At 34.8% G+C, this 25,458-nt stretch overlaps 1 protein-coding gene across 1 annotated transcript in view; it reads left to right on the top strand.

The window, feature by feature from the left end:
• The window catches only part of LOC101874125 (formin), a 138,564-nt gene that overhangs the window by 21,972 nt on the left and 91,134 nt on the right, over positions 1-25,458 (top strand). Inside the window, exons 3-5 of the mRNA XM_005149336.4 lie at positions 354-415; positions 20,786-21,570; positions 24,620-24,770. Of these exons, the coding sequence (XP_005149393.4) occupies positions 354-415; positions 20,786-21,570; positions 24,620-24,770 (998 nt within the window). The remainder of the gene's footprint in view (positions 1-353; positions 416-20,785; positions 21,571-24,619; positions 24,771-25,458) is intronic.

Here is a 25,458-nt window from a genome sequence, read left to right as displayed (position 1 = left end):
ATATCCCAATCAGCTATACATTTACCTGCAAGCCTAAGCAAAACTGAAGTTTCCTCTTGTTATTTGAGTCTGATGTGTCTTCCCTGTACTTTTGCCTCCCAGTTTGGAAGACCTATTTGTGTTATCCTCTACTTTCAGAAGCACCATGGAAAATGTGGTCATGGGGCCTTAGAAAATAATGCTGATTACTGTGTTCAGATGTTCTTTTCCATCACTGTTGTTAAAGGTCTTTTATTTGAGAGCCTACATCTACATTCTGGACCCGGTGGTGTTGCATGAAATACACTGTGCTGAAGATGGCACATTGTTTTCTGACTCTAACGGAGCGTACATTTTTTTATTTATTTTTACAGAGTACCAAGCGGCCATTTTGCATTTGAAGAGGGAACACAAAGAAGAAATTGAAACATTAAAGGTACAATTTTGTAGTATTTTTTTCTTTCCCTGACTGTAGTGCATTTTATGGATTTAAGTAATGCAGATGTGTCCTTTTCATTAACATACATTTTTCATCAAATGTTAAGAACTTGCTTCTTTCTAAAATTTGTTTTCAGTTGACTGCCAGCTCAGGTAAAATTAATCTAGTTAAAATCCATAGATACACTCACATATGATGGCAAAAAGCAGTTTTACATGTTTCCCCTTTGTAGTTTTCCTTATTGTTGTACTCTTAAATTCTTCCCTCTAACTCAGCAGTGTAGTACTTTTACATTTGATTATTATATTAAGGCTCTGGCATTTAACTACTGACTTTCTCAGTGAAACATACTTCTGTAGAAGCAGTTTTCTGTCATTGTGGACTTAAAAAGAGGCACGGTAATTCCATTTGTAAGACTCTCTGAAATTCTGTATTGAACACTCCTTACTGGTGGCTGGTTTTGTAAATGTAAACTTGATCAGCTAATTGTCAAAATCAGAAATAGCAAAATTTAATGTTAGAAGTCACTGCCCCTTGGCAGGATTGACTCTGCCAAGCAAAGTGAAATGTTGCAGGGAAGTGCTTTTATCATAATAGCAGGACCTTAAATAGCAGTGTAACTGGTGAGTGAATCTATTGAGCAGTCTTAATTTAAAGAAAAATTAACTGCATCTTCCTTTGCTTAAGTACAGCCCCACTGTGTTCTGTGTGCTAAATCCTTCGTATACAAGTCATGTGCTAAATCCTTTGTATACAAGTCATCAAGTGCAAAACATTCTGTATTTTCTTTGTCATCATTAAGGCAAATAGAATGGAAAAAAAAGAAATTTACTAACACAGGGTGTCTGATAATCCAGTATACATTCACCATGTCATTAGGCAGATCACATACAGCAGTCATCAGAATAGTACAAGTACAGTGTTTGTACTACCAATGTTTGTGTCTTTGTGTCTGAACAAAAGCCAGGACATAATGGTCATAAAACCTAAGAATTTGAAAAAGCTCAGTGAGATATTTGAGTAGACAGGAGTGAAATGATGGTAGCAGCTTGTGGATTGGACAGTACAGACAACTCTCCTGTGTGTGCAGCATCTCTTAAAATTCATCATAGAGAAATGTAAGCTATCACTAAAGTAAATACAATGGTAATTTACAATAAATTTTATTAATAACTCTTAGAAACAGTATTGTAGCTGTCCCACACAAGAACAGCAGGTGAATGCAAGGTGCATTTATTAATTTTTGAGAGGGTATTTCAGGGACTACATAGTCTCAGTTTTCTTGGACATAAAAATGTGCTTGTGCATCTCCAGCAGCCCTGGAAACAGTAGAGACAAAGGAGTCAAGTACTGGCAGGCATCCATGAAGAACTGCACATCTCTCCAGTTTACTCTTTCATTAAAAGAATGTTCATCTTGCACATTTTGTTTTGTACATAAGAGTACATCTGAAAGGCACTGGAGGAGGAGAAGTAGGTTCATTTATTTGCTGCTTGTAACTTTGAATGATACAAACATTCACATTTAAATTAGGTTGGGTTTTTTTTTTTCTATTTGCATTATTTGAGTTTTCCTCAAATATCATCATGTCTGAATAATTAATCGTGTTTATATGTTATCTTGTTTAATAGTAAGGAAATTGTGTGTTGTTTCCAGAAAAGTGAAATGGTAACTTTCAGCACCATAAACTCTCACCATTATATACATGTATGGAAATATAATTAGAAATGAGCTAAAATGCAAATGTATGCTGTCAAGAATTAGTAGAGGACTTACACACTTTCAGCAGCAATGTCATGCAGGTCGTATTTTCTCATACTGGTGATTATTTTCATGTTTGCTACCGTTTTGCCTTACACAGTGTAATTCTGAAAGCAAACCAGAAAAGGTGGTATGAATGTTTTGAAAGCCTTTTAGGTAAAGTGAAGTGTAAAGTTTGCATCATAATGATCAGGAAAACAATTTATTCTAAAAATAATACTTAAGTTTATTGTATGTAAGACATAATTCAAACAATTTTTTTTAATTTCCATTTTGGAGTTACACGTAAGTTACTAGAGATCATGTAGAGAGTTCTGTTTGTAAGACTGATGATTCCTGAGATATAATGTAATTTTTCATTTTACAATATTGAATGCTATAAAAACTTCCTACACCAAAGGCCAGTTGAAGCAAGTATCCTGTCTCCAGCAGTGACCAGTAGTGGGTGCTTAGAAAATGCATAGAGAGTACATGTAAGAAATACAGAGTGTAAGGGTGATGCCTTCTTCCTGTATACAGTTTTTTTGTTTTGATTTGGATGATTTTTTTTTTGCATGTTTAAGTGTCCTTATTGTCTCTTCCATGTTCCTACTACTGTTCCTACTACTCCTACTATCACTGCTTCCATGGCCCTTCCTTAGCAGTGTGCTGCTTGATTTTGGATCTTAGCCCAGCCTGGTGTCAGGTATCAGATTCATAAAAGATGCATAGCGACTAAATTACTGAGAAATCCTGGCCTAGAATACCATTTCCAGCAATTAGTTTGTCCAGGTATGACAAGAGCAACAAGAAAAGCTTCTTCATTGATGTACATAATTCAACTGAATCATCCACATGTAGATAATGTGTAGAAAAGGTGATAAATACTTCTTTTTTACCCATTTATTTTTAACTACATTTACTAGGTGTTGTGTTCAAAACATTTATTAAATTTTTCACGTGTTATTTACAAACCCCTGAGTTATAGATCTTTAACAAATTAAAACCATTTTCATTCTCCACTGCTGATTTTTTAACTTTTCCTGCTCCTGCCACTAGATGTCAGCTAAGTCTTGCAGAAGAAGTTCCAAAAGCCTGTCACAGCTTCTCCGTATGTGTGCGAATGTCCCACTTCCTTCTAAACTGTGAGAGAATGTGTGGAGATAGCATCCTGCCCAATATCTGTGGATCTGTCACAGTCTTAGGTCGACAAAAAGGCTAGCACAATAGATAAGTATCTGTTGAGCAACAATAGATTTTCCCTACAGAACCAATTCTACACTATCTATAACCAAGAAAGTAGACAACAATGACTTAACGTTAAATCAAAATATTGTAAATGGACCACTAACTTCTGAGTGGAAAGAATTAACTTGAAGGCAATATTCTGACTGCAGTACTTAGTAGTTAATCCAACAAATAGCTGCAGAAGGGTGCAGCATACTTCTTTTTTTTTTCTCCCTGTACCTTCATTTGATAAAATGAGTAAAACAGTTATGTTTTCCCCTAAGTTTTCTTTCTTCCCTTTAGCACAAGGCGCCAAATATCCCTTAATCTCCAGCTACATGTAAGTTTAATATTTCTTTTGGAAAATGGAATCAAAGTCCTAAGCTGTTCTATAACTCTGTACCCTATGCATGGATCTTTCTCTCTTGTACAGGTTATTTGGCTTCCACCAACTCACTACATCTTTTACATGTTCCCAAACTGAAAATAATGGTGTATTTAGCCATTACCACATTATAGTGACATTATTGTGTATTATGCACATTGTATAATATATGCTATCAGAAATCAAACAGTAAGTATTATAATCAAATAATATTGCTGCACCTCTCAAAGTAGCTCATTGCAAATTTTAGAGAAAAATGCCTGTAACTGCAGCTAACATATGAACTTAACATCTTACAAACATATCAAAACTTAAGAAATAGTGAAGACTAATGCAGTTGGTGTAATACTGCCCATGACATTATGAAAGAATAAGCCTCATTTAGGGAGGAGTGTTGAGTGTTCTGTGACCTTTGTGATCTCCCTAGTAATGTTTGAATTTTTGCATTTTTGCAAAGGTTTCAAGAGCTGAAATGTAGAACTGGGTAGGAAGCAATTTAGTTTTCACTGAACTTGCTTACCTTTGAAAACAATTTCATATAATAAATTCACCTTAAAGACTAGTGCCTCAAAGTGCCACAGAAAAAGGTTGAAAAATGTGCAAGAAAAAGAAATGTGAAAGGGAAAGACCTCTTTGGCTAGTTTGGGTCAGGTGTCGTGTCTCTACTTCCTTCTGACTTCTCATGCCTCTCCTTGCTGTCAGAGCATGAGACACTGAAAAATTAACACTGTTCTCAGACTAAAGCCGAAACACAGCTCTGTACCAGCTACTAAGGAGACAAATAACTTTTAGAGCTGAACCCAGGACGCTGTTATATGCCAATGCTTCTCAAAACCCCTTTTTTATAGAAGTGGGTGGTTTCACTTTAATTTTGACAATTTAAAATGCCTTTTATTTATATATAAAAGTGAAATTTCATTTCTGCTTCAGAAAAAACAGAATAAAATAGATGCTTTAATACAAAATCAAAACATTTTAAAACATTTGGATTTGTCTAAATCTTCTCTTTTGTAGATAGTCTAATACAATGAAGTAGCATTCTTTTTTTTAACGGACTGAATTGAAAAATTTCTGACCTGGATGAATAGGTAGGGATCTTTAGCATTCCCTTCTGGAAACAAAAAATATTTAGTTGGTTTTTTTTCCTCCTCTTAGTTTTGTGTGTGCATATGTGAATAGGGATTCCACAATTTGACTGAGGTCACTATATTTTGAAATCTACTCCTAAAATCCGGGGGCCAGTGATCAATACTGTTGAAAGCTTTGATGTGCCACAGTACTTAGCAAAAGAACATTTATGAAGTTGATAATATGCTCACTTCTGGTAATGAAACTTTTTGCTTCAGGATGCTGAAATTATTGTGTTTAACCTTTATACAATGAAATGCATCCATCAGGTGGCTAGCTGCATTGTGTGTTTTTTGCTGGATTTTCATGTCCCAGCATGCACAAACAGAAGAAAATCTGTATTATGTATGCTTCTGTCTGGTGGTGTTGCAGCTCAAAGAAGCAACCAAGGTCAGTAAGGGTTTGTTAATCAGTCTTTCCTAATGAGCTGTTCAGGCTTTTCAGAATTTCCATGTGGTGTTACTGATGAGGGTCTCCCAGTTTGTGACTAATTATTGATACTACTCTTGTGTAACTTGAAATGTTTCAGTCTTTTGTGCTTAGCTGCTAAATGTATGGTTTCACCACTGTGTGTGAACTGTGTGTCTTTATGTATCTTCTTAGCTACTTTGCCCTCATGAAGGAATCCTCCCTGTTCAGTGTGGAGCCTCTCGGCAGTGCAAGACAGTGAAAATAAAGATTGAGAAAAATGCATTAAAAATATGAGAAAGAGGAAAATGAAATCCTATGAAATTGTATTAAGATATCAATTTTAGTATTTCCAAGGCTCTCAGACAATGGGAGCAAGATTATCTCTAAAGTATGCATTTGCTGAAATAGAAAAATCCCAGCAGGAGAAAAATCTACCTGTAATGAAAAATTTGTATTGTCAGTGCTAGAAAAGGTGGAGTAGCAGACTAGAGACGACAGCAAAAGACAGAAGAAATAAAACAATAACTTTCTTCAGGGTACATACAAGCACAAAAAGAGCTAACATGAAGCACTTTAATCTCTTTGGAACCAGTTGATGATAATTACATCTTCATTCACAAAAAGAGCCTGGAATGATTCTTCATGGTGTATGAAAATATTCCCCAGTTCAGTGCTTAATTATGTTTTAAAAACTTGCACATTATAATGCCTATATTCACATCATACTTCATAATTAAATTCTTGATGAAGTTTAAAGTATCTCTGCCATGCTCTGATACTTACTTTAAACAAAATTATTCCCGTTCTCCACTGACTTCCTATTTGCCGTGTTTTTGATGCAGTGGCTGCTTTTCATCCTTATTTTCTTTTATTCATATATTTACACTGTGAGTGATTTTTTTTTTTTTTTTATTATATAGCTTGAATATCCAGGAAGACTCTTCTTCCATTGCATTGGGTTTATTTTTCATTGCTGCTTGCTGTATCTTACATTGCCTTTTTATTATTTTAATCAGTACAGTTTCGCTGTAAGAACTTATTGTTTAGACTTCATGGCAGCTGCAGAATGCTGTTAATTCCACATGTTGATCCAAGGATTCTCCTGTTTATTTAAGAAGTTGCCACAGACAATATTCTGCATATTGCATACAGTGAAAATATTAACTCTGTTTCAGCACATGAACACTAACATGGTATTATGCAGTTAAAAATGTGCATAGAGATCATCAGTATAATTTATAGTCTTGAAAATTCATTAAGACTGAGCTCCTGCTCAAATTTAAACACTCTACACACTCTGCTTAATTAGGACTAAAATGAAGCACTTCTAAAAAAAATGCATTGTAAACTCCTGCTTTTATCATAGTTTATGGGAGTAAATTTATCCTGTCACCTTGAGTAAATATGTTATGCACTCAGGAAAATGAAGTAGAATACATATGGTGAACATGATAACATTTTATTTTGACAGATTTGGAAGACTTCTGTAACATGTGAAACAGTTGTCTGCAAGAGAAATTAAGTGACATGTGATCAAGGAGGTAAAAAAGGCACTAAAACTTAAGTACTGTCAATGTTATTTTACCATTTTGATTTTGAAAACATGTGCCTTGTGCCTCCTTGTCAAAATTATCTGCTTTTTGAAATTTACTACACCAGACATTTATTTGAATCTAATAATAGTAAGCCATTTCTTTGAATGAAATATGTAAGTCAGTAAAGATGTCATATTTTAGCAGCTTCTGACTTTGCAGATTTAGTGCTTATTTGACCTATTGCATCTTCTGGTGCTGACCACATTTTTAATGTACCATTTACACAATTCCACTGAAGATACCAAACCCATCTAAATTGTTATAAAATAACACTGGACAAAACTAAGATCCACTGATCAATGGGTGCCATAAGTTATTCTTGGTTAGGTTGGAATCATACTTCTAAAGATGCTTTGAGGGCTAGGAACCTGTCTCCTGACACATTTTTTGATGATGAGTCAGTGTGAAATAAAAGCTACTGGAATTTGAAGCAGACTAAAAGAGCTGGAAAGATGTATGGATATATGACAGGTAGGGCATCAGGTAGAAAACAGAGACTGGCAAGCTGGAGGGAGAAAGGAGTAGTCTGGAAGTTAATACAGAAAATTACAGAAGATAGATTGCAGAGACTTGGATCTGGGCATCATAAACCAGGATTTTTTAGAAGTGAACAATTCTGCCCAGAATAACAGCCTAGAATTAATGTAGTTTATTCAGTACTTGATATTATTTTTGTTACTCAGTGAGTAGTACTCTCCCCTGTTTATGAATCAAAATGTAATCTGAATATAGATAGTTTCATTATATACTTTCCAGTGTCACAGGTTTTAATTTGTCAGGATATTTTATATGTATAAATTTGATTTGATAATATGTAGTCAGTTTGGCATGTACTATGATTATTATTATTAAGCACAGAGACCCTTCTATACTTACGTTCATATCACTGTTCTTTTTTAACTTACTTTGCAGCTGTAAACAGGATCCCAGAATCTTAAGATAGTTGCTTAGAAAATAAGATGTATCATTGGTTACCACTTGAGAAACACTGACTAAAATGACTTTTGACTCATGGGAACTTTTCAGTTTGAGTAGGTATAGAATCTGCTTTTTGAGGTCAGCATTATCATGCCTTTGATAAAATACTGTTGTGCCTCTTCCTGAGATTCCATGCTTTGTTCATTATATACCTTTAAACTTCAGCATACTTAATGCAGAACTCTTACAAGCTTGCAGCTTTTTCATAATAGTTCTTAATTATTTTCTGAAATAACTTTGGTTATATTTACTAAATGAGATACTGATTCTGTCAAAATTATTTGCATAGCTGTGCTACAAGGAAACACTGATGGAGATGGAGGAAATTAAGGTTGCTCTGGGAACCATACTTATAGTTTCCCCTTCTGAATAATTGACCAAGGTAGCTTTTTTAACACATTCTTATGTGTGCAGTATTTTCTTCAAATTCTATAATGGTAACACATGGAATAATGTGATGGTGCGTAATTAGCACATAAGATATATTAGCTTAAAGTAGTTATGTGTGTAATCCATAACTGATGTTATATATGCCTATGTTATACTTCTGTTTTTCCAGGTAGAATCTCTGAAGTTCTTAGATACCTTGGATATCTTAGATAAGTGTACTGGTATATTTAGCTCTTAAGTGTAGCATAAACATATTTACAATGTTAAAAAAAGACTGTTTCTAAACAGAAGAGTTTTCTTCTAAATATTACCTGATTGGTGAATTTTTAAAGTCTGTCTTCTGTTTTTACCACTAAAGTTTATGATTGTATACGCAGAATTGGGAACTTCCAAGGTAAACTGAAATAGAAATCATAAAACATAAGCATGTGTGTGTAGGATATCCTCATATGCTTTGCCTTGACAGAGATACCTGCAGCTTAAATCTTCTGTTTAATCACTGTAGTTAAGCCAAGTATTATATTGTCAATGCAAAAAGATCTTTAATTTTGTGAGAAAAAGAAAAGATTTTCTTCTTAAGAAAGTATGTTAATTTTCTGAAAAATTCCATTTTCAGAATGTGAATCTAACCTCTGCCTTCATTTTCTTTGCTATAGAGAAAAAGGTAGTATTTTTTGTAGTATAACATATTCCATGTTGAAGGAAGGACTGTTTCACCAAGCTGTCATTCGTTTTGTGTTGAGGTCCCTTTCTGTAACACATGAGGAATGTGATAATTGTAAGCATCAGAGAATTACCTGTCATCTCTTCAGGAACATAGTCATCTACCAGGTGACTATGTAAAGTCTATTTTACTTAAAGTAAAATAGAATCTCCATTGTATTTTGCTATCTGGTGTCAGAAAGGTCCCAGAAAATTGATTTCCATTGATAGCTAGGAAGTCAGTGGTTTGCTACACCTAAAAATCTTTTAGTTGCTTCCTTTCCAACCCTAACTATTCTATGATTGTGTGTGTGAACTCTGTATTGGTGGAGAGGGTAGTCATCTCCTCAGTCTAGGTATTCTCAGAATTTTTAGACAAAAATTATGCTCATACATCATTGAAATTTTCTCAAAGTGAGGAGTTAATCTTATAGAAAACTTATATAGCACTGTTTGGCTGAATATTTCCTATTGAAAAGTAGTATTCATTGTTGCCTGATATCCTTCTATAGATGTATAACTTTTTCTCTTCTTATTTTCTTTTCCCTGTGCTTTACTTACACCGTTTTTTTGCTTTGACTTTTGCTTCAACCAAGTAATTGGTTACAACTTAGCAGAATGTGATTTATATCATTACTTTCCTATATAGTTACAAAGCTTTGTTATAATGGCTTAATCTTGGAGCCTGGTTGCCAAATAAATTAGTTCTTCATACTGTGAAGCAATGTTGACAGTAAACTCTCCTTTCCTCTCCACCCTGTCCCCAAAAGAAAACGAAGAAAAGAGAAGGAAAACAAGGTTGCATTACAATTCTGGCAACATCAGCCACACTAATAAAATCAAATTCAATGTTGTTTTACGACTTTGAATTTATGTGACTGCACAGGATCAAAGGATTTGTATCCCACTGGATTGCAAGGTCTATAGTTCATGGCAAAAAAACTCATCAAAAAGAACATTTTAGTAGTAAGGCTTTTCATTTTAATCAGCCACAGTAATAAAAAAGCTGTTAGGTGTCCAAAAACATTCTCCCAAGATCAGAGACAACTTGCTCTCTACTACAATCAGTTTTCTTATTGGATCCATACTGCCTCTGTAGTTTTTGTCACTGAAACTTTATTTTCAACTCGTTTTCAGGCATTTTTTCATTGTTTTCACATTTTACATGCCAAATCATTATATATATCAGTAAAAATAATTATTCTTATAATTTCCCTGGCAAATGAGAAATACTGTAACTTTTTTAAAGTAAATTTTCATTAAAAAAGTCTGTTAATTAAAATAGAATTTTAAATACCTGCCTATATTTTTGTATGGTGTATTTTAAAATATTTGAATAGCAATTATTTTTTTTTCTCATTGGACATAGTAATTTGAATACCACCACATAAATAGCTGTTAGTACCTTTATACCTATACAGACGTAGTAACCTAGGGAACCTTAAGACTAGGGTAGCAGCTGCAAGTGAGAAACAGAATAGGAAAGTAACTGCAATGTTTTGTGATGGGAAAGGCTGTTATGATGTTTGTATTCTGCATGTTATTTGTTCATTGTCTGAGTTCAACAGAAATTTTAAATGAATTTTCAACATATGTTGTGGTTTCATTCTTTAATTAGCTTGGCCTCCAAGAAGTTGTATGCGATGCATCATTTACATTTACTGACATGTTGAATGTTGAATTATCTCATTCTGTTCTGCAGAATTTAAATGTTTAACAGGGTTTAACAATATGTAGAGATATTACCAACTAAATTGTCCATGAAAGTATCAGTTATACTTGAAATTTACAAGGTCTCAATTTTGTTGCCTACCCATTTTTTGCAGACTGTGTCAGATTTACTTTTCCTAGCATGGCTAGCTTTCATTTAGGAAGAATCAACTCACAGTCACTTTATGCAAGGATTGTTCCCTTTCTGTATGGTATGGCACTTGTTGGATGTTACATAGAATAATAAAATGGTTAAGTTTGGAAAGGACCTGTCATGGTTTGAGCATGTTTTGAGGGTGTTTTTGTTCAAGGTTTTTTCCAGCCAGGGGGAGTCTGGGAGGAAGGAGAGACAGGACACCTGACCCAGGCTAGTCAATGAGGTATTCCATACCATAGCATGTGATGCCCAGGATGCATACTGGGAAAGAGAAAGCTGGAGGGAGAGAGCTCTGGAGAAAAATGGAGGAGGGAGCACATGGTGCTCGGCCAGGCAGGGTGGAGTGAGTTATGGGTCGGTGGCTGGTGGGGTGTTGTATTCTCTTCACTTGCTGTTTGCTGTATCATTATTATTTGTAGTAGTAAATGGCAGTAGGGGTTTTGTGTTATGCCTTAGCAATTAAACCGTTCTTATCTCAATCCGTGGGGGCTACAATCTTTGGATTCTCCTTCCTAACTCTCCGGGAGTAGGGGGACTTGGTTTAAACCTCGACAGGACCTTTAGATCATGTAGTTCCAATCCGCCTGCCCTGGGCAGGGGTGCCTCACACTAGACCCTGTCACCCAAGGCTCTCTCCAGCCTGGCCTTGAACACTGCCAGGGATGGAGCATTTAGCACTTCTTTGGGCAATCTGTTCCAGAGCCTGACGACCCTAACAGTAAAGAACGTTCCCCTTATATCTACCCTGAACTTCATCTACTTTAGTTTGAACCCATTATCCCTTGTCCTATTGCTACTGTCCCTGACTAAGAGTCCCTCTTCAGCATCCTTGTAGGCCCCCTTCAGATACTGGAAGGCTGCTATGAGATCACCACACAGCCTTCTCTTCTTACTTGCAATGTTCTAGTGGGTATGGTATTCCCTTCTCGCTGCTATCTGAGATCATACAGGTTTATATATATTTTTTTTGTCAATTGAATTTTTCATGGTTTTATTCTTTTTAAAAACATTCATTCAAATGCACAGAAACTTTAGTATTAGTAGGAATTTTATGTTACCTACCAAAAATATAAAATCTACATAAAATGCTAAATTATCTACTTAATATTTACACATTTATAGCCTGAAATGTACCTCTTTAAGCACATGTTTTTAACACTTGGTTTCATTTCTCTCTAGTATTTTAGAGGTGCTATCATTATGTCAAGGGATGACATTGCTTAGCAGATGTGCCTGTGTCGAGAAGTTAGTGCTTCCAAGGCATTAATAATTTTCTGCTTGATATATATATTAGATTCAAGAAGGATTTAGACTCTAGTGAGATTTCTCTGTGGGCACAGAGATGCCACAGTAGGGTACATGGCTTACCAAGTTGATGTAATAGGATATTTTCCCATGTATTTGCATTCATAATATTTGCAGGATTTTGAGATATTACCAAGAAATTTCAAGGCTGCATCAAGGTGTTTGAATAGAAGTTGTGGAGAGGGCGAGGGATTTACTCTTAGTAAAAGGGTTCATCTGAGTAAAATTATACGTAAATAGCACAGCTGTAGAAAAGCAAGTATTAGAGATGAGTGTTGTGAGCTATGTATTGTGTAACAAAGTTCTTCAAGTGAGTTAATTTGCGTAGTCTAAAATGGGTGGATGGTAGCGAAAGGATTGAGGAGAAGAAATATGTGCAAGAAACAAAACCTCATTGAATATAATTTCACAGAAACATTTACAGAGCAGACACAAAGCAATCAGGATGAGGGAAGCAAATTTAAGGCAGCTTGGAAATCACTCTGTGAGGAGCATGGAAAAGAGGACAGAACATTTAAAGAGACTGAAGGTCCACAAGCAGCTGGAAGAGGAAATGCTAAGGCTTAGAAGAATATAGGACTATCTGCAGTCCATAATGCAAGGGATGGTTTGCATCTTGCACAAAATAAACCTGTGAAAAGCATGGTCCTGTCAGAAAACAGCTACAGAGTCCTTATGTCATAGTTCTGCTTTGCGTGGCTATTTATATTCTTCCTATAGAGAGAAAAATGGACGTGTGTTTGTTACGTTAGACATACGCGACCTCGGAGAGCTTAGCACTAGTGTGAAAGAATGACCTGATTCAGTTCCTGCTTCCACTATATTCTTTGTCAGCAGACTTACTTAATAAGTTCCAATTGTGGATCTTATTTTTCTAAACTTATGATGCATATATATATATATATATATATATATTTAAAACAGTTCTGTAATGTTTGTTATCTTTATAAAGCCATTAGACTCAATATATACAAATGCACTGGCCAAAAGCTTGCAGATCTTTTGACAGGCACTTCCTGCTGGAGAAAAGCACACAGGCTTTGCAATGGGAAGGATGGTAGCCTGGCTGTCATTGATTCTGGGTCCTGGAAAATGGTAAAAAGGAGGAAAAATAGGCAGAAAACATCTGTAAAGAATCCTATTGCTGGAGAATGGGGTTTAATTAAGAAGAAGAATCATTTTATATGATAAAAATGAAGGGTGACAACAATATAATAATTTAAGTGACACATTTCCCAAGTAGCATGCAGTTGAATATGCATAAAAGATGAATAGAAAGACAAAGAGAAAACCAGCACTGGGAATTGCTAGGAAATGAGTTCAAGGAGCAAAGTACAGGAGGTATGCAGCAGTGTGGACATGCCATATAGAGAGAGGACCAGGAAGAGTGGCTGAAGGTGTTAATAAATGTTATTTTTGGATGCAAATCTGAGTCTATAGAAAATAAGTATTCAAAATGTGTTATAAATGCAAACTATTTCTGAAATGGCCTGAAGAACATGTTACTGGCTACATTAAGAATAGTTTTGACTGAAACTGGAACAATGAGTGGAAGATTATTAGAAACATGTAAACGTACAAGCAAATGTAAGCATATGTTAATTTAAATACTCACCAAAATGTGCCTTGCTTAATTTGAATATTTTTGCAGCAGAGAGAATAGGTATTATTATGTTAATATCTTCAGTTTCTCATTGATTTTCTGCATTTTGAGAATTGTTGTTTGCTAGTTTTGAAGTTTTTCTAACAAAGAATAAGGAAATACCAGAAATAACAGCAGATGGAGTACAAAGCATAGTACATGTCTCAAAAAATAATTTTTGCTTAGATTGCCTTTGAATACCTGCTTGTATTGAGTGTATTCCTTTCTCGTACATACAGTCAATTGTTCATATACCTGTTTGCTTTTTTGAAGCTGAGCATGGTTAGATGTTTTTTCTTCCAGACAGGACAAGGAAAAAGATGAAACTAAATGTATTGTAGCAATTATTTCAGTACAATCAAAAAGGTGAAAGAGGGAAGAAGTAGTAAAACTTCCTTACCATCACCTTCCCTTTACACTAATCTAGAAATACAAGGGATTTTTTCATTTTGTGGACATCTAGATTGGTGACATAGGAAGTAGAAATTCATAAGTGAATTCAGAATTGCAGGCTTATGGCATTACTTTTTTCTTTCTGATAGATAATTCACATGACTTGTGCAGTTATACTAACAGTCCTTTTTTACATTAGTCATTCCTTCATATAGTATAAATATGGGCCTTATAAAGGCTGAACATGTTAACTGCACCAAGCTTTCTGTCTAGTGTTACAGTTTCTGTAACAAATTCCTTAAGCTCACAGTGATATGCATTTATAATGAAACAGAGCTTTTAACAACTTCACTCATTATATGAATGTGCATTGTTTAAATATGTCAATCTGTCTGTTAAGTACGGATATAAAATATTAAGGAAGGTATGGAAAATGCATTCTGAGCCATTCTAAATGTGTAACTGATATACTCAAATACTGAATTATTAAAATTCTTATGCAGCTTTATATCTATGTTTCCTTTCCGTAAATGAAGATTTTTCATATTGTGTTTTAAATAGTTAATCTATTAAAGATTTGCTTTGGTTTCTGTATGTGTAATAATATTTGGTATGCCAAAATGTAATTTAATTACAGAGTTGAATAATTGTGCAACTTAGTTGCTGGAAGAATAATACCTTATTTTTTTAAAGTGTAATCAAATAGCTACATGTTTGGTGTCTATTTGTAGCTTTGTCATGGTTTGAGCATGTTTTAACATGCTCAAACCATGACAAGCTTTTACTTAAGTGCAGTTACTTGAGATTGAGGACCTGTTTATACTATATCCTTGTAGAAACGTTAACTTTAATATCAATCTTTACAAGTAATTGCAGCTGTTGTTAAATCAGAAGTTGTATTTCATAACATGAAATATATATGTGTGTGTGAATCAAAAATTATATATTTTCACAGTAAATACTTAAATTACAAAACATTATATGAATCTGTGCTTAAAATGTTGCATGAATTTTAAGCTGTCTATAGTCCTATATAGAAGTAGTCATGCACATTATGTTTTTTTTTAAAAATAAAAATCAGTATTTTGCAGTGTGACTGGGTATATTTTAATGATGTGCTATGCCAATTATTTTGTATTCCGATATACTGTCTATAAGGTTGTATTTCTTTCTCAACTACCCAAATGCCAGTAACTGTTAATAACCAAATATTCAAAAATATCTACAAAAACGTTCTGCATATCCACTATGGTAAAATTTCTTCCCAGATTCTTGTACTATTTTTTAAATTGGAAAGAGAATTGTGCTTTGTATACATAGCCTGTGCAAATATTTAGAGTTCCTGAATGTTTGAGAGTGGTCAATCATTTAGCTTACTTATTGACTATGAGGTGTAGGAATAGTCCTTGCTGTGTACCCTTGAAAATGGTGATGTATCATATGTAACTGATTATATTGGTTGAGGTATTTATTGGAAGGGAATTTTGATTTTTATGTAAATTGGCACAGGTTTAAAGTTTTTTTTCATGGAGAAATCCTTTCCTAAATCACTGATTGTTGTTAAAATTTAAAACAAATGTATGGTTTTTTTTTGAGGACAGAGATTTAACAAAAAAGGACCTTTTTTTTCTTTGTCAACACAATACAAGAATAAAAAGTGTGAGCTCTTCCAAAAGCTGAAGATGAAATTACTTAAAATAAACAAAACCAAAAAGTCAGAGGCTGTCTGTGAAAAATTTGGTTTTCCTCTCTTTTCCATGCACAATACTTTGATGGCCACAACACTATAAAGAAAAAAAAAAAAAGCTGTAAAGTCTATGAAAATGTTTTTCACTGGCAACTCAGTCACTTATCTTTCTTCTCTTTTGTTTTAATCTCTCTCTCCCCCTTCCCCTCTAGATTCCATATGCTTAGATACTTTGTTTCTGGTTTGTTCCCATTTTTTTCCTTTCCATGGCTTGGCATAAGTAACTAATTAGAGGTAACAATCAGTGTATAAAGTCAGAAGGGAATAAAATCGAGCTCACTTTCTCACTACTACTTTGTTTTTCCCGGCTAATTAAGAGTAAAAACTAGTAAAAGTGTGTGTTTCTCAGTTAAAGAAGAGGTCTGTCTCTGATATACTTAGAACAGCTTTGTTCATTAAAGATGTGCCATTTTTACACAGTTGCTTTTTAGAGTAGAATAGCACTGTAAACACTAGAGAAAAGATATGCATTAACAGCCAAGCATTAACTTGCTATTTGCAAAGCAGAAGTTCAACATATTGCTAGCTCTAACCACTGGCTTAGAGATTTTTTTCATTTTTTATGGGTTTATGTTTTACTGCTACACATAGGAGTTTCTAAAAATATTTATGGTGCAAGTAAGTCTTGACTAATAACAAGGCAGACACTGATTTATCTCTGTCAGTCCCTATTATTGTGTCAGACAGTGAAACAACCTGTAGGTTACATTGTCAGTGGGAGTACATAGTCTTTTTTTTTGTTTGTTATATGTTTTGGTTTAGTTTGGTTTAGTTTTGGTTTTGTTTGTTTTGGGTTTTTTTTGTGATAAATTACATGCTTTATCATCAGAGTCTTTAACGATTAATGGAAGTACAGTGCACTGATTCAATTTTTGGGCTTTTTCTTCCTTTGAACATACGCTTTATATGTTCCTGAGCCTCACGGGACCAAGGCTGAGCTGTTGGCATTATTTTGTAAAATATATCAAATATATGTTTTCTGGTGTCAAGTCACTTAGCAGGTGCAAAAATAGTGTCACTGGACCCATACTCCAGAGGGGTGGATGTAAGGAGAAAGGACATAAAGACATTAGAAAGCCATTCCAGAAACCTCCTCTTGTTTTCCAGGTTATATTAGTATTTTGGATATTTACATAATCACCTTTGTATCATAGCAGTAACAAGTATCTTAGTAAGACAGGTGACTTTTTTTCATAGGGGTGGCTTTTATTTTACCCATGAACAGTATGCTTCCAGGAAGAGCGTATTACAGGTCTTCTAAACTTATATATAAATGTCTCTGTTTAAGGGAACTGGGAGTTAGCTGGGATCATTTGCCCTGGTGAGGTGATTTTGGTCAAGGAAAATGGGTTGTGCCCATTCCAATGGCAGATAGAAGAGGCTTGGTGAGGCTTGAATAGCAAATGGGCTTGGCCTTTATTTAGTCAGAATCAGAAGTGCAAAAACTCTGAAACCTCTGTTTCAAGAAATGGCAGATTTGGAAGCAAAATAAGATTTATTAGAGAGAGGGGTAGACTAAACTGCCTATTTATTCAACCTCTTTAAAATGGATATTGGAAGCAGAGAGCCTTGCAAGAATGGAAAAAAGAAGTCATCAGCCAGGAAGGCTAGTTTTAGAGGTCAGAAAAGCATAGGATTAAAAAGATAATAGACAACAATCCAGCTGAACTACATCTTGCAAAGCAAATGTAAGGGTTCAGTGGAAGTATTATTCAACAATAGAAATGGAAAGAAACTAAGGACACAAGGAGTGTGTTATCCAGGAAGTGTGAGGTGGAGACAAAGGCAATGTAAAATCAATACTGAGTGAACCACCCCAGATTTCAGTATCAGTGATTGTGAACACAGGGAAGGCATTTTTCTTAAACTAAACATACACATGACTTTTAGCAGCTGAGTAGAGCACAAGGACTGTCTTTTTGCAAATGGTGTTTCTATTTATATATTCTAATATGGAGTTGTTGACTCACAATCAGCTTGTGTCATGCTGTCACAGATCCTTCTCTCCAGGAATCACCATATTTATTCCCCCCCACCCCCCATTTCATTCTGCTTAAAATAGCTGTGACCAAATTGCAGATAGCTTTTGGTCATTGTTCACTTTAACAGCAATTCCCAAAGACTCTGAGTCGTGTTCATGACATGCCAAGAAAACAGACTTGGTATATTTCCAACATGATAGTAATAACTGCTGATGTGATTCAGTAACAAGATGCTGAATAATTTGAGCTGTATCTATCCAACTGAATAATTTGAACTCTATCTGTTCAAGTGCCTATAGATTTGAATTCAGCTAAAAATTGGTTCTTCCCACCAGCCACAGGTATTTTTTTGCAGCCATCATAAATATTTTAAAGGAGTGTTGACAGATGCCTGGAAATAAAACTGTAAGCTTTGGTAGATGTATATATACTAAAGTAAAAAGAACTTTGGTTCCCATTTAGAATAAAACAGCATTTTAACTGGAAATGCACAAATGCTTCAAGCACTAATCTCTGTTCAATTAAATGTCTCTCTTTTCACATTATATTTTCAATATTTCAGGATTCTGGTGACAACATATAGTATGAAAGTAGTTTTGATTGATTTATTTCCCATTTGAAATTGTGATGTGGAAGTAGTTTTATTATGCTGCATTTTAGTATGTTGAATTTGTTTAGAATAATGTGAAGTACAAAAAGATTCCATTATTCCTACCCTTAGTCTCACTGTAAGAAAGAAAAGATTTGCCTGTGTATGTACTGTATCACCAATTGATGTAGAAAAATTTTGTGACCATGTGAAATGTTTTAAATTCTACCTGCATGGAATGACTGGATGCTGTTTGATTTCATTTAATTTGTTACAAGATTCTATCTCTTTTGAAGAAATACTTGTCAGCAGACTGTTATTAAGAATGTGTGTTACATGTATATTTAAAATTATTATCTATATATATTCTTGAAAATTCTGTTGAAAATAGTATCATAGGTAAACTGAAAAGATTTCAATATTATTTAATTTTATTTCAGTGAACAAGATTTGCTTTGAGGTGTAAGGTAATTAAAATTAAAATTTGTTGTATTACTTAATCCTCTTTTATATTGCAGTCAGTTGGATAAGACTGATTGCTTGCATTAATGAGATGTTCAAAACAGATTCCCAATGTCTCATTTTTGTTGTCTGCTTTTGTTTCTTTTGCTTAGTAATTTCATCTTTAATTCTTGTTTATGTTTATTATTTTTATTAACAGAAAATAATTTTGAAAATGTCAAAGAGTAAAAAGCAAGAACAAAGTGTAGAATTATATCTCAAATACAGTTTTGAATTTGAATCACCGATTTTATATTGTCAATTAAAGATAGAAGATCTGGGGCTGAAAATGTACAGAATACTAACACAGTTGCTTTCATGCCCAGTTAGATGAAATAGGTAGTTTTGTTAAATATTGTGCTTGTTTTACAGTGTGTTTTTAAGGTGACTTCAGATTTACTGCTGGAAAAATCTTTAACATTCAAAGTAAATTGTTCTGTCAGGTAGTTTTTGATGTCCAATACGGGGCAAAATACTATGATATACAAAATAGCTAAATTCCCTAACGCAAACCTACTTCATTGACTCATTTATGAACCAGCAAGCCGAGTTTAAAGTTTAAAAAGAAAGGTGATTGCTCTGGAGCAGTTCAGATGACAGAAAATCTTGTGATAGTGAACTAATAATTAAGCTGAGTGGCAACAAAGCTGGATAGAGTAACAGCAAGTAAAACCAAGGGAAAAGCATTCAGCGTGTTATACATATTAGTTCTAGTTCTTCTATAAAGATAATTGAAATTGGGTTATTTCCAATACAAATTGCTGTTTGATTCTCTTTGCAAAACTTTCCATTTCCCACCTTTATGCTTGCCAGTTAAGGGAAGGAGCCTTTTGTATCCAGTATTTTCAGGTTGTTTACTTTGGACTTTATCTTAAATTGATTTAGAATGCAAGTTGATTATACTGCTGTAAAAAATAACATATTTTTTGCATACCTATTGAAGCTTCTTTGTATGATATAAAGTTAAAGTATATTACACTCATCTTCTATACTGAGCTACATATAAGTGAGTTAGATGCATAGTAATTAACATTGTGATCTATTAAGTGTAACGTAATACTCAAGGTGAAATGTTAAGTAGGGAGTTCTATATTGCTGCTTCTGACCAGCACTGTGTGATTTTTTGAAGTGTAAGTTGCTCTGCCTGCAGAAATTTGTGAATATCACAGCTCATTAGCTGCTTCTGTTGGAATGCTGGCTTCCATTTGTACATAGATCCTGATAGAACCATGGAATATGCTCTTTCAGGAGTCACTGCTTTGCAAAGAAAGAGCAGCAAGTCAGCTGCCTGTTAGTAGCATGGCATAACAGAAAATAACTTGTAGGGATTCAGTCATCTGTTATGTTTAATCTATTTTTTACTTCCTAACATGTTAACTATATATATGGCATATGTATGAAATTAAATAGTCAATAAAATCACGTCATAGGTACAATACCATTCGGAAAAGGTACATTTTTTCCTCATATTTAACTAGTAATTATTTCATTCAGCAATTAGAAACTAGGAAGTCTGCTTAAAGGCAAGGTACAAGATAGAATTTGTTAAATTGATGTTCCAGAGCTGGAAATGTTTTGTTGAAACATACACTGCTTACATTTGTTTAAAGATTAGTAGTAGTCCATTTATGTAACAGCTTGCAATAAAGCTGTTTAGAACTGGGAAAGTGTATCTGTGTTGGCTTAAAGCAGAAATATGGGCTAAACGTGAAGATTTTTAATTACAACAAAATGAACACTTTAGAAAATATTTGCACTAAGGGTTTTTTTGTTGTTGTTCTTCAGTCTCAGTTTGAACTCAGGGTATTCCATATTCGTGGAGAACATGCTGTATCAACTGCTCAGCTTGAGGAAACAATTGCACATCTGAAGAATGAACTTGATAATAAACTAAACAGAAGGAGTGAAAAAGCAAAAGATATTGGCGTTTCTACTGAAGATGGTAACCCACCAAAGACATACCGAAATGTATGTATACAGACTGACAGAGAAACTTTCATAAAGCCTACTGAAGAAGAAAACAGAGCTGTGAAAAATAACCAAATAGTACCCAAAAAGCTTAATATTTGTTCTTTGTCACATAATATTTCTGCCCAAAGTGAAAATAAGGACAATTACAATGTACAGTCTTCAGAAAGTGTCTTACCTTGTCAACCGAAACAAATGCTGCCTCCTCCACCATTAGCACCGCCACCACCACCACCTCCTCCTCCCCTTCCTGATTCTTCACTACGAGGTTTAGTTCCTCCACCACCACCTTTACCAGTGGGTACGACTTCACTAACATCTCAGTTTGGATCTGGCCCACCACTGCCACCTCCACCTTCTGAAAGCTGTAGGAATTTTCAAGCACCACCACCACCTCCACCACCCCCACTTCCAGGGTCAGGACCTCCTGTGCCTCCTCCACTGCCTGGATCTGGCTTACCACCACCCCCTCCACCTCCTGGGCCTGGGTTCTTTTTTAATAGCACTTTATCTTCAAACCAAGGTCCTCGAAAACCTGCCATTGAACCTAGCCGTCCCATGAAGCCTTTGTATTGGACACGGATACAATTACAAGATAGCAGGTAAAATATATTTATTTGGACTTGCTATTTATACCCTATGATACAAGGGCATGTACCATTTAATACTTAAAAAGTTAACATTCTAGGGTTGTATAGCAAAATCAGTGTAGAGGCATGGAATTTCTGTGATTGTTCTGACAAGAACTTAGAGTTTAATTTTTGCTTCCCAGTCACTTCAGATGATACCATCTACAGAGCTCTATAATGCTTGTTCTAGAAACAGTTAAACTGGGACCTAACCTCTGTGTATCATTCTGTCACGAGCAGGAAAATTAAAGCATATGTATAAATATATGCAGCTTGGGAACATGCAGTGTGAAGAATCCATTAAGGAGTATCAATACTTACAGACACCTCTGTAGTTAAAAAAGATTGATTAAAAAAATAAAATTACCGATCTTACCATGATTTAGTGCTAGGATAAAATGTTAGATATGCTTGAGGGAAGTGGTCTTTCCAAAGTGACCTTGAGAGACTTAAGGAGTAGGCCTTTGCAAACCCCATGTCCAACAAGGCCAAGTGCAAGGTCCTTCACCTGAGTTGGGGCAATCTTTACTAATATCAGTACAGACTAGCGGGTGAATAGATTGGGAGCAGCCCTGCAGAGAAGAACTTGGATATTCTGGTGGATAAAAAAAAATTGTGATGGCAAAGCAAGTTTGAAGCGCAGAAAGCCGGCTGTATCCTGGACTGCACTAAAGTATGGCCAGCAGGTCGAGGGAGGTGATTCTCCCCATCTGCTTTGCTCTGGTGAGACCCCACCTGGAGTGTTCCATCCAGCTGTAGGACCCCCAGTACTAAAAAGACATGCATCTGTTAGACTGGGTCCAGAGGAGGGCCATAAAGATGATGAGAGGGCTGGAACATCTCTCCTATGAAGATGTGCTGAGAGAGTTGGGTTTGTTCAGCCTGGAGAAAAAAAGGCTTTGGGAGACCTTAGAGCAGCCTTCCAGTACTTAAAAGGGGCCTACAAGAAAGCCAGAAAGGGACTCAAGGCAACCTGTTCCTGTGCCTCACCATCCTCACAGTAAAGAACTTTCTCCTAATACCTAATCTAATTCTATCCTCTTCCATTTTAAATCCATTTCTCCTCCTCCTTTCACTACATGCCATTGTAAAAAGTCTCCAGATTTCTTGTAGGCCCTCTTTAGGTATTGCAAGGCTGTTTTAAGGTCTCCCTTGCATTTATATATAATTATAATAAATTGTAGTTATAAAGTATTTATGTATAAAAATTATCTACGATTATTCTTGATATTTTATTTTTAGTATTATATTTAAGCACTGTAAGTTGAATATCTTTATTTAAATATATTTAAAAATATTTAAAAATTTAATAGCAATATATTTGAATTTAATAATTTAAATTTTATTTTAGTTTACAACTTCTTGTTTGAATTTATTTTGAAAGGAAAAATCATTCTGGTATAAGAAAGCATTTTAAGGTGTTAATATTTTATATAAAATATTTAACAAGAACAAAGAGTCTAATGAAATATCAATTATATTCTTTCAATGATTCAAAATTAAAGGCATTGAAATATTTTGGAGCATGAAGTTTGAGCATTTTGGTTTTACTTTTCCATACTTACTAGTGAAAAATAGTTTCATAGTGAAGAAATCGTTGGTCCATAAACAAGTGTTACTGTAATTCTTTCTTTCAATTCACTGAAATCAAAACGTTTGCTCTGAAATGTTGCTGGTTAATCAAGCTTTTCCTGAATGCAAGGTAAGGTCCCATTCATAGCTTTCTGGTGAACTGCTGGTCACCAGATGTAGTGGTTCAACATTTTCATGGTCTGTACTGGAACTAGAATCTTCTTCAAGGGTCTGCTACTCAGATCAACAGCCAGCGAGGACTTCAGAGTTCTTGTTATTGAGCCAGAAAGAATCCTTCATTTTTCTGTGTTGCTGACACTAACTCTGGTATCAGGGAGAGTGAAGCTGTGGAGCTGTAAGCGTCTCCTGTGACACAGAGTATGGTGCATCATTGGGTGCTAATGGAGTTCCAGACATACACGCTAATAAACGTACAGTTGAGTACCAAGTAAAAAAAATCCTAACTCTAAAATATCCCAAAACCTTTATTTGCCTGAATCTGTAGCTTTTGCATTTTCTGCAAATTACATCTAATAAAAGTACTTTTAGTGACATCAGCCATTCATATTTTCTAGGAGGTTTCATCACCATTTTTTTCCCTTGCAAATAATTTCACTGCCTCGTAGTGACATCTGCTGGAAGAAGTGGGCCCACCTCCTACTGATAAACAGACAAGAAGAGCACTCAAATTTTGTCCAACATATTTTCCATGTTTGCACCACTAAATTGTATTTTCTCTAAATCCAGATAATACTAGAGGATTGTTTAAACAAGTTCCAGACTGCTCCAAAACTAAATCTCGTCTTGGAAGACAAAAAACTAAGGGAAGAAAACACACATTTAAAATTTACAGTGGGTTGAATGGAGCGGAACACTGGTTGGTCTCCAAAAATATAGGCCGTGTAATTCTCTAGTTTCTCAGAAGTGCAACAAGGATAAATATGAACATACAACAACTGCAGCTAACATGAAGTGAATCAAGTCCTATACAAATGACCCCAAATGCTCTTAAAATATGGTTGAGTAAATTTTGTTCACTATTTGTTGACACTGTTTATTTTTATAGGTCTAAATAGATTACTGGGAATTTTTCAAAAGAGCTGCTGTTGAAATACTCCTAATCCTAGTTGAAGTGGCAGAAATCTCTTGAGACATATTTCACAAGCTGCAGTTGTAATATTTGGTTGTTCTACCAAAAGCTGCAACACAAATTATGCATTTTAATAGTCTAGCAGGCATAGATATGGAATAGCTAAACTGTTTGGAACAGCCTTCTGTAAAACATTTTGATTCAGAGCAAGGTATAGGGAAAGAATGCTGACTGTATAGCAGCAGTGCATGTTTCTTTGAGTTTTAAATCTATTGTGAATTTTCATCTGTTGTGGTTAAGTCTATTGTGGTTCTTCATAAGATTTTATTGGAAATTTGATTATTACCTTTTCCTTTATAGGAAAACTGCTATGCCAACATTATGGGAATCATTAGAAGAACCTGATATACTTGATACTACTGAGTTTGAATATTTATTCTCCAAAGACACCACTCAGGAAAAAAGAAAGCCATTATCAGAGACTTACGAAAAAAAACCCAAGGCCAAAAAGGTATTTATTGTTTCTTGTAGTTGCTTCTTTTGTGTCACTGTTTAGTTTTAACGTTTTAAGAAAACTCCCTCTTTGTTTATTGTGAGCAAACAGATAATTGGTGGGTTTCTAACTCTCATTTCAAAGCAGACTGCTGATTTAACTTTTACTTGAGAATGTGGATTTCGTATTTACATTGGAAGATTTCTTGACTTTGAAAATTAAAGTTCCACATCCCAGTGAGGTAGAAAAGATATTGTATAAGAGAACTGAATACAAATTCTAATACGTATGTGAAAGTCCCGATATTTCAGGCTGTGTCTGCCCTTGAGCTAATTTATAATTAAAGGCTGTCATTAAGTTACCCTAGTGAACCTCTCTTCCACTGAGATTAATTTTACTGGAAAAATAAAATATAAAGTAACACAGGGCTTTATATGTTAGATGTTTTGAATAAGAAATGCCAAAAAACTTTTTCCTGGTATAACTGAAGAGCCCATTCAGGAATGGGCAGGACGATCATGTTTTTAATGGACAAAAACTTAAGTAGTAGTTGTGTCATTACTATAGCGCAGATATTGTCTGCCACAGACAAGAGCCATTCCAGAGAGAGTATATACTTGTCAATTTCTGTGTGCAGAGAGGACAAAGAAAAAGCTTAGCAATATTTGCTGTGGGTAAATTAGGCTACCTAGTAATAAATACTGTT

The sequence above is a fragment of the Melopsittacus undulatus genome, chromosome 4, assembly GCF_012275295.1.
Source record: "Melopsittacus undulatus isolate bMelUnd1 chromosome 4, bMelUnd1.mat.Z, whole genome shotgun sequence".
In the NCBI taxonomy this organism is placed as follows: Eukaryota; Metazoa; Chordata; class Aves; order Psittaciformes; family Psittaculidae; genus Melopsittacus; species Melopsittacus undulatus.
This window is presented reverse-complemented; position numbering and strand designations above follow the sequence as displayed.